General features: G+C 45.1%; 1 protein-coding gene across 1 annotated transcript; it reads left to right on the top strand.

Annotated features, from left to right (window-relative positions):
• The first annotated feature begins 5,407 nt into the window (after positions 1–5,407).
• On the top strand, positions 5,408–6,115 carry CLDN14 (claudin 14). Its single transcript, XM_075174798.1, has one exon. The coding sequence runs from the start codon at positions 5,408–5,410 to the stop codon at positions 6,113–6,115; it is 708 nt and encodes a 235-aa protein (XP_075030899.1).
• The last annotated feature ends 4,528 nt before the right edge of the window (positions 6,116–10,643 follow it).

Below are 10,643 nucleotides of genomic sequence, written 5' to 3'. Positions count from 1 at the left end.
AGGACTGAGGTGACAAGACTCCAAAATTTGGGGAGTAAAATTATGTGGGATCAAAATGTGGACCTGATCCTTTTTCCTTTGTGGGCTTTCTAGTTTTTCCAGGTCTGTTGACCTTTACATAATTTCAGGGTGAAGATGAATCTTTTGGTTCGCAACTCTAGAAAAACTCCAAATAACAAACACCCAAAAGTTAAATACTTCTGTGATAGAAAAAAATGTGAGGTCCACTCAAGAGCATTTAAAAGCGAGATAATTTTAATGTAGAGATAACGTATGACTGGTCTCAGGCAGGAACAAGCCATGAAACGAATGGCAGTACCGCTGGCGGCTGACAGCACCCATAGCCAAGACAGACACCCGAAAAGCTGCGCAGGCAGATCGCCCTGGCGCTCGTGAGAAGGATCCCGTCCACGCAGAAGGAAAGAACGAGGCGGCACAAGGCCAGTTACAACCCAATAGTGCCGCACCGGGAAAATCCTGGAGGCTTTGTGGATCTGAGGAGGGGTTAAGGCTCCTCCTGCACATCTGGCGCAGCAGCAGCTGCGCTGCAGTGATCAATGTCAGCGTTTGCCGCGAGGACTTGTTACACAGAGAGGGGGTGGGAGTAGGTGTAGGACCAGGGTTGGTTACAATGTGCCTTTCAAACTTTTATTGATTTCCTAATCTCTTCTTTAAAAAAAATAAAGGGCGCGGGGGAAAAGAAGAAGAATTTTGCTGTGAGCCTGGCGGGCCTTATTTTCCCTCAGATCTACCCACCCACACCCACATACAAGGAGGCATCTCTTCTTACCGAGTGCAAAGCACCAGCCAATTTTTTTCCCTAAAAACATTTCAGCAGGAGTTAGCAATGAAAGGGCCTGGGAAGGGGAAACGGCCAAACTCACAGTGTCGGAGCGGGTAACCTCACTTGCCACCCGGCAAACATACTACCTGAGCATGCCTTAAAGCTCCGATCCAGCTGGCACTTAAACATGGAGCCAACCTTAATCACTCAGGCTGTGCGAGATTAAGCAAGCATGTAAAATGAGTGTATACGTAAGGGCTTGGCTCAGCTGAGGTCCACAACAGGGAGTACTTCAGGCCTGGCTCTCCACTGGTCTGCAGCTGGTAAGGATATCTGTAAAGGACATCACCACATCGTGCCACTTTGCACTCCCCGTGCAGAGGCTAAAACGGGCAGATTTTTGGCGTTTTTGAGGTAATTGGTGCAGAATCTGAGGGGCTGAAGTGAAAACATAGGTTGGTAAGGAGGCACAGAGAAATACCGACATTACTGAATTAAAATTAATTGGCAGAACCGCCTGCAGCCGAGGGGACAAGAGGCACCACAGCCATAGCCTGCACGAGAAGAAATAATTCACAGGTCTGGAGAAAGGGCTTGGAAAGAGCAGAAACAAAAGGATAAGACCGATACGGGTAGGGAAATAGTAAAATGAGAAACAATGAAAGAGACAGCAGTAAAACATGCATCTGTCATTTAATCCTGGGTAAATGCCCAGATTAGTGACATCATTTTCTGCTGTTTATTTGGAGCTTACTTCGGAGCCATGTCTCCCAAGCCTAACGCAGCTGTGATACAGCCCAGTGGAAAGCACAACCAAGGATTTATCCCAGCTATGGCCGTTCCCGCACAACACAGGCATTAGGTAAAAGTAAAGGTTGTATGGAAAAGTTGCCTTTCCAACCCTTGTGCTCATAAAAATAAAGCTGGCATGAGCTGGCAGAACAAGGAAATTCAAAAGTTTCACAGTTCCTCTTCACAAATTTTCACATCATTTTACAATCACTCAGTGCTTAGATGGGCTTTGAAGGTCATGAAGGCTAAGCATGCACGCTGTCCTGCTCTTTTCTTGGTCCAGTTATGGGGCCTTCACATTGGGATCCATCACCTCGTGTATGCCAGCAAAGCAACAGCACTCATGAAGCCAGGTCTGCTGCAGGGGTTCAGTTCAGCCAGCTCAAAGTTTCTTGCCGCTACAGGCCAAACTGCACCGAGAGGATGAAGACAAAATGATTTATCTGAGATGATGGGCTTGGACAAGAGCCCGGGAGGTTGTTGGTGTTGCTGCTGGAAGGGGTGCAGACAGACACCACTGCAGCTAAAAGGGGCTTCCCCTGAAAGAAGCAGCTTGCATCTCACGTACTCCGCAGCAGTCGAGACGTGGGTGTCTGGCTGAGCAAGCCAAAGGCAGAGACGAGCCGTTTCAGCAGCGTGCTCGGTTTGAGAAAGCCATCTCTGCCCTCTCTGGCAGCTGTGCCCTGGCTGGGCAATAACGCCACTGGCTCCCCTTAGAAGTAAGCAGCCATTTTACCAACCTTCATCAACTTTTACCCCGGACAGCTGTCGTCTTCGCTGCCACACAAAGGCTGGCTCTGGTTTCCTTACTTTCTAAAAAAATATTAACAAACACAATCCATGCAGAAAAAATGGCTTGTTTTCATTCTTGCGCTTAACTAGGTCAGCCCATGAGAAACATCCAGCCAGCCGCTCACCTGATCCCGCTGCGGTGGTCATGTTCCTCGCCTAACCCGTTAGGAACAAAGCTGTAAGGTGAGACATTTTAACAAGGCTGTTGATGTTCTTGGAGATAAATGTGTTAAGTTACTGCTGGTTTTGCCGCTTGCAAGCAGAGAGGGGAAGGCTGGTCCACAGCGGTTAAAGCGTTACTGAGCACCAGGGGCAGCTGGCATCCGCTGAGAAAGGCACATGGAAAACATGACGCCAAGCAAGTGGGGCTAATTAACACCCGTTTCTTAAATTAGAAGGCTCTTAATGGCTAATGTTTAAAATTAAAACCATAATGACATCTAAAAATAGCTGCTGCCAAGCCCCAGAGTATTCTGACCTCCATTAAATTGGGAGTCCATTTCCCGTGACTGGTGGTGTAAATCACATTTACCTTTTATATCCTGTTCTCCCTGGGATTAGCTGCAAAGCCTGATGCCTGACCTTGAAAGCCTATTTGCAAACATACAAGAGTAACCTAGAGCACTCTTCTGAATCGTGTGCAATATACGGATGTAATGTGCAGGCTGAGTAATTAGAGTATAATCTCAGGTTCCACTTATGTGCACAGCGAAAAATACTGAGGGAGTGGGGGACTATCAGACCGGGCGGAGACCAGGGATGTGAAAGGTGGTGCTGGGTTTAGGGCTTGGGAGACCTGAGCTCCATTTCCAGTTCGGTCACAGATTTCCTGTGCGACCTGGGTAGGTCCCTTGTCCTCCTGCTATGCCCCAAAGCCATGTCTAGATCTCCCTGATCCTGGAGGGGTATTACCAGGATAATTTCTCTGAGGTGTGTGGCATGCTTAGATACAACAACGATATGCCTCACAGGAAACAAACAGTAATGTAAAAAGGGAAAATACTGCCTAATTTTCCTTATGCTTGATATATGAGCCAAACCCAAATAATCTGGAAGGCAAACACACGTTGAGGACTTCTAGAGCTCTTAGCCAGCATGTGGCGGGAATAGAAATCAAATGTTCGGTACTGTTGGAGAAAACTATTTGCTTACTTTTGCTGTGCTCCTCTGTGCTGTGCTTGGCCTCAACTTGTGTCCTGTCATATTGCAATACTCTCTGATAGCTGGTACAAAGAGAGAAACCTGCAGCTTGATCTTCCCTGGCAGAATGGAGAGAGATCCCATGGCACCTACCTGGAACAACGATTTCTGATATAAAACCCTCTGCATTTGTCTTACAATTTGCAAATTAGGCAAATTACTTCAACAACCACATAACCCCAGTTATTTTCATTTAAGCGTTACGTACAGAGTATCTGAAAGGCCAGAAAGCCCTAACATTACGAAAATGCCTTCCTACAACTAGCCTCACTAAAGCAAAGCTGGTCTTTGGTTTTTCTCTTCCCTTCCAGTCAGAGGGCTGGTAACTTCTCCGCAGATCCGGTCCAACATCGCATTCCTCCCCATCCTATGTCTGTGCACAACAGACGCTCCAAACAAAAGAAAAGGAACATGTGTAAGTACAAGACTCTGAGCCTGCGTTGTTGCACTGCCTAGCCCATATAATCCCTTTGCTTTTCAATTTTTTCCTTTCTTTTGGCACAACGTCCAAGGCAGATTCTGGTTGTTTTGGGCAGAGACGCCCTATCTTGCTGTTATGCAGAGATCGGTGCATGCCGCGACGTGGTCTGGAGACGAATATCAGCACTGATGCACACCTCAAGCACTCCTGCCTCATTAGTGAGATAAGGGGAATGTAAACCAGCTTTCACTTTTCTCCCTCTGCGTTATTTTGTTGTTCTAATGGTCTTCATTAGTTTGGCCAGATGGTTTTCCTTCCTTTGCCTGCTAAGGCCCAGTCCTGCAAACACTTATGCTTTCTTCTACAAACATGCGTTCAGCACGTGCATGGGTCTTTGCAGAACTGGAGCCTAAATTTGTTTCTGTTTCTGAATTCCAAGTTGGATTTTGATGCAATAGTTATTTTATATATTAAAATATCAGGTTTCTGCCCACACACAAGATGCATGATGTATAACAGACCCTGCAAGGCAGCCATTGGAAAAGACCACTTACTCTGCGATTTATACAGAAGGAAGAGTTACTATTCCTTGTTTTCCAGCTAGAATTTATACGCGACCAAACTGTGAAGGTGTTGCTCCTCAGAAGCTCCATGATGTACATCTGGTTTCACATGCTGTCATTTCGCCCACAACCTAGAATCATAAGCTGAAACTCCACAGAGGCTAATGAAAATTATTCCCCTTTGAGTTGCTTTATTAAAACTCAACCTCAAGAAATACTGGCAAGTCAGGAAAGCGACTTTAATCCAATACTTGTTATCCTCTTCCACAGGTTTTAAATCACTCTCTTTGCTCCCTACTTTGAGCAAATACACCCTTATTGTTTTCCTAGTCCTGCTATGACCTTCTGGGAGTGTTTTCATCGTGTAAAGCAACCTGCAGTTCCCTACTTTATAAATCTCATTCATTCCAAGTGTTAACACTAGCTAATTCTCTGCTTTAGAAAGGAAATCATGTTTGTTTTTCTGAATAGTCTGCTGGGAAGAGGAATATTTGCATTTAAAATATTTTTTTCCATTTCATAAATTGTCTTGAGTTTTCTTCCCAGCGGGCAACAGAAGACTGTTTATATAAGTGAAGAGGGAAGCTTACTTTCCCATTACTTCCACAAAAGTACAATTAACAGCGATAACTATGCTAATTATTGCACTAACTTTACTTGGAATGCACCTTACTGGCTGGAGAGGCAATGCATTTGGGTAATAATTAACTCCTTTTTTCCTCAATTACCTTTTATTAGGAGAGCAGAAGGTGTCAAAGTAAAACAGCTGCATATCTTCCAAGAAAAGCCCGTGTTTTCCGAAGGAATTCAAGCGGAGGTGCTTTATTAAGAGAACTAGGCAGGACAAACATTAACATGGCAAGCTCGGCTGTTCAGTTACTTGGCTTCTCTCTAAGCCTGCTCGGCCTAATTGGGACATTAATTGCTACTATTCTGCCACACTGGTGGCGAACGGCACATGTAGGCACCAATATTATAACAGCTGTAGCCTATATGAAAGGGCTTTGGATGGAGTGCGTCTGGCACAGCACCGGCATCTACCAGTGCCAAGTCCACCGCTCCCAGCTGGCGCTGCCCCGTGACCTGCAAGCCGCCCGTGCCATGATGGTAATTTCCTGCGTCCTTTCCGCACTGGCATGCGTGATTGCTGTCATCGGTATGAAGTGCACGCAGTGTGCCAAGGGGACTTCTGCCAAAGCCTCCCTTGCGGTCTCCGGGGGGATCGTTTTCATCCTGGCCGGTCTCGTTTGCCTGGTACCTGTTTCTTGGACCACTAACGATGTAGTTACAGATTTCTACAACCCCGTGCTTCCCAGCGGGATGAAGTACGAGATAGGTCAAGCTCTTTACCTTGGCTTCGTCTCCGCATCTTTGACGATCCTCGGCGGCGCGCTGCTGTGCACGTCGAGCCAGTGTCGCAGGAACGAGACACCTTGCCAGACGCAGCCCAGCGTAAGAAGGACTGCTCCCTCCTATAGACCACCAACTGTCTACAAGGGAAACCATGCTTCTTCCCTGACATCTGCTTCCCATAGCGGCTACAGATTAAATGACTATGTGTGAGTTCCCTAAGATTTGCCTGCGGGACACAGCTGCTTTATAATTTCTGTGCATGGCATAAAACAAAGCTAAGATGACTTTTAATTTATAAGGGTTACGATACAAAGTTTACCATTGTTCCTTTCTTCCTTTCCTTTCTTTCTGGAGAATGAAAGAATGCGAACACAAAACTGCTTGCTGCAACACCTGGAAAATAAATACAAAGGAGGCTGCGACATTCCAGCGACGGCACATACCTGCCTACTTTCAGTCAGAGTTTTGCAGGCAGGCAGCTCAAGGGCAGTTTTCCTAAAAGTGATGGTTCGGTTTGTAGTTTCTGTCCTGCGACGAGCACTAAAGTGGAACTGGCCACAACTTGTTATTTGAACAGTGTTCCAACAAAAGACGCCGTTTTGCCTAAAACGGAGAACTTCATGGTGAGAGACAGTGATTTTTAGCAGTGATTGCCTGCTAAGTTTCTCATTTCCATAACGCATGAATGTTTCATTATGACAAAGGTATTAGTTTTGCTTTGACTTAACTTTTTATTTGTTTTTTTTTATAGTCCCTTGAAATATGAATTTCAATAGCATTATGACAGATGTATTTGACAGTATGTTATAGACAATACTTTAAATTACAGTATAATGTTTTGACCTTTTAAAAATAAAACTTTAGCACATTTTGGAAACAAAATGATGCATCATAATGGAACCAAACCATTTCAGTGGATCAGAATTGGGTTTTTAGAAATGTCAGTAAGAGAAGAAACCTAGACATTTGATGTTAAATTTTTATTAAAAAAAATAAAAAGAAAAAATTATGTATCAGAGTTTGTCACAGAATGGGCATTTAGCTCTTTAGCAGCTTTAGCATTCTGTACAATCTATGCATTATATAGATCAGAAAAACAATTTCTATAATTCTATCCCCAAATACCGTGTGATGAAAAGTACTCATTTCTCAGGCTCAGTCCTGGTGTTTTTTGCCTGTGGTCCTGACGGAGGTACATTAGGGTTAGTAAGAATATTTCCATCTACTCCATGTGGCATTTGGGGAACTTCCATTCTGCCAGGCTCCAGTGCACAAGGCAGCCTCCGTGCCAGCAGAGGTTACACTCACGGACCGTAACCATTGCCTGTCAGGAGGAATATAGAATCAAGACATTTACTTCTAAAATCCTTGCAAAATGCAATCATTCCACAGTGTGTTCAAACAATTAAAAAACAAACTAATGAACGAAGAATGCCAGCCCTCTCCATTTCATGTTACAGTGAAGTCCAGTGCAAGATATGCTATGGTACAAAACCATCACAAAAAATAAAAGTACTAGATTCCTGTTAACCCCAGAAAGCTATAGGTCTCTCCGGAGCAACATATGGACCAACACACTGACATTTAATAGGATTAAAAAAAATACTCCAAGAACTGTGAGGCAACTATACTTGGTATACTTCATTTGGCAAAAAGCCTGTCTCTATTACGTTATCACCTGGTAGCACCTCCAGAGCTGGGACCCTTTCGATGTTTCCCCTGGTTTCACTGCGAACCTTCCGTTCCGTGGCTGATCACCTGAACATTTTTTCATGTCCATTTGAATTGTGACGGAGTGTTTTTCAGTACTGATGCACGTTATCATCATCATTGTTTTTAAAAAACAAAATGGCATTTCAAAGCAATTCGCTGAAAGCAACAATAACAAAAAGGATCTGGGACCAGGCTTTGGTAATTAATTGGTAACAGCTTGTGGTTTATTAACTGTAGCTATTACATATGATGTGAACAAAAAATTGCATAGAAACTTCATTGGTGCTGCAAACATCTTAATAACAGAGTCTGAGATGCAAGGAATGGACAGAAACTGGTTTGACAATGGCTTCTTAGGGAAGATGAAGTCAAATTGTTCATAGTCCATTACGGATTTTCTGGGATGCCTTTTTAGGACGAAAGGTAGCCTAATGAAGGTCGTCAGTTATGTAGGGTTTTCTATGGATTTACATTAGAATAGATCTAGCCAAGTGATTACAATATCAACTTCTAACAAGGGCTTTGGACAGCCATGAATACTGGAACACAAGTCCAAGTGCAAGAAATGGGCTTGTGTCTCATTAGGTAGTATGCTTGCTATATACTGATAAATTAATTTACTTGCCAAGATGTTTGTGCGGTGGGAATATTTATGTGTAGTGCTATTCTTACTGCACAAATTCCCAGCCAAGTAGGATACGTGACAGTAGTAAGAACAGTTTATAAAGTCCTGGCAAAAATACCTGGAAGTGCTCTAATGTCAATAAAGAGAGTGAAATGGTTTCTTTCACAGGGGGCTGTGAACCAGTGGATCTCGTTCCATGCTAAAACTGACATAAATTTCTGCTTCTTTTTTTTTTTTTTAAAGCTGCCATTTGAAACAAAAAGTCATATCCATTCCAGCAGCGTTAGAGGTCTGCCTGCAGCTACCCCAGGCCGACGTACGATGATAACCCGAGCTCCTCCCCTGCTCCCCTGCTGCCACGCAGACGGGTGGACAGATCTCGCTCTCCGCTTGCATGGAGCCTGCCCTGGCAGTCGTGCGCACCCCGTGCAACGAGGCATTGCTCTGAGACCTTAGCCAAGGAGCGAATCCCCACCGCTCCTCCTTTGCTGAGTAATCCCTTGGTCATCAGTGGCATCGATAAGTGACAGAGTGTCAAGGAAAGGGGTTGAGTTTCCTGGACCACCAAGGTGCTGTTTATGGGAAAGTGCTCTTTGGGCAGCTGTAACTCAGCAGCAGAGAAGAGGGCAGGGCAATGGAGTAGGACTGCCATGTGCCTGATTCTGCCCGCGTGCATCCACTGGTTTTTGCAGAGTTCCGTGGAGGCAGATTTTTTTGTTACGTATTTTTTTAGATAAGTACAGCCTGCTTTTTGTCTACAGCTCACTAAAGCTGAAATGCCAACCTGCCCTCCCGGTGGAGGCACTGCAGGGGACTCTGATGAGCAGCACCGAAGGATGAGGCGGTGGAGGGGATCCAGGGTGGGCAGAAATTCCTTTTAGCAGTGCAGGCATTGTTAGGGCGTGTAATTGTGGTTACACCATGTTTTAATCAACTTTAGTGTGACGTTCTTGGAGGAGCAGGGGTGGGAGACTTGGCAGGGAGGCGTAGGTGGAGGACAGGGTTTGGCAGCAAGAGGATATTGTGGTTAGCTCTGCAACATCAGGGAGAGAGTGGGGACTCTGCTGCAGGATCAGGTAGAGGTGGAGGCATCTGAGATAGGGATGGAGGCTGGACTCAGAGAGGCTGGCAGCTTCTGAGGCTGCAAGGAGCTCTTTCAAAGATGCATCTAACCAGGATGGGACAAGGTCAAGAATGCTGCTTTCCACCTTGGCATCTTCCCTCAGGACTGGTGGACTATCTATTTTCTAGTCACCTTGGATTTTGCCATCTAAAATATGGCAGGCTTTGATATTATCTCACAGAATATGCCAAATGTGTAACTCTGACTCAGGGCATCACAAACAACCAAATACAAATCAAAAGATATTAAGAGAAGAAAACATTTTAGTTACCTCTGATACTGCTGCTAGAAAGTGGCTAATAGACCAAAGCAAGAAAATGTGCCATTCTGTAATTACTGAGCCTGTGGTATTAAACTAATGAGCTCCCTTGCAAAACAGTATCCCACCAAATTCACCTGCAGGAAAGGAACCTGACCAACAGGATGTGAGAAGAGACTGGTCTAATAACATGAAGGCTAGGTTGGAGGAGGGCACAGAGGTAGAACAAGGCCCTCTTCAGGTGCAAGACAGGTGGGTAGAAAAAATGATCTATCTTTTGGCTTGAAGCACAAGAATACATAGATTTTAGGCCCCAAAGAAACTATTATGTTCAAGCCTGCCGTTCTGCACAGCAGAAGTCAAAACACTGTGGTGCTGGAGGAACACTCCATCAGTGAGTTTTAATGCTGCTCAGACTGGAAGTCATCAGCTGGATCTAAATTTGGTAGATTACATGTAGGATACAGCAAGAGTGCCTATGTCCCTGCAGACCTGAACCACAGGTTTCAACCATGGCTTATGCTGAGCTTCCATCACGATCCATGAGTTGACAGAGCAATTCACTGCTACTGAAGTGGTGAGATCCCATTTCCCACCCCACCCATGCTGCCCCAGCTCCCAGCCACCACTTTGCACTTTGGTCCTCTCTGTGGACCACTTTAACTCCTTGAAAAGGGAGAAAACAACTACATCAAAGAATGGGATCATTTTCTGGCACTGAAGTTAGCTAACCTAGCTAGTGGAAAGGTGTGAGGAGAGCTACAAAAAGGATGCCTGGGATGGCAGGAGCAGTGGGGAAGGAGGAGTGAGGACTGGAGTAAGTGAGCAAGGATTTCCCCTTTCGGCAGCAGGGAGTCAGTCAGTTAGCAGAAGGGCACAGCTGCCCCAAAAACCAGCGCCTGAGGTGCACTGTGCTCTTCACTGTCAGAAAAACAGACAGAGCTGCTGGGCAGACAGAAGCTTTCTGGGTCATGAACTAGTTGGTATTTTTGTTCTGGTTTTTCCACAATGCCTAGCG

Source organism: Calonectris borealis, chromosome 1, assembly GCF_964195595.1.
Source record: "Calonectris borealis chromosome 1, bCalBor7.hap1.2, whole genome shotgun sequence".
NCBI lineage: Eukaryota > Metazoa > Chordata > Aves > Procellariiformes > Procellariidae > Calonectris > Calonectris borealis.
Note: the sequence above shows the minus strand (reverse complement) of the source record. Positions and strands in the feature narration are given on the sequence as shown.

Excerpts from the sequence above, each read along its gene's own strand:
- CLDN14 (XM_075174798.1), top strand. The coding sequence starts at position 5,408 with ATGGCAAGCTCGGCTGTTCAGTTACTTGGCTTCTCTCTAAGCCTGCTC.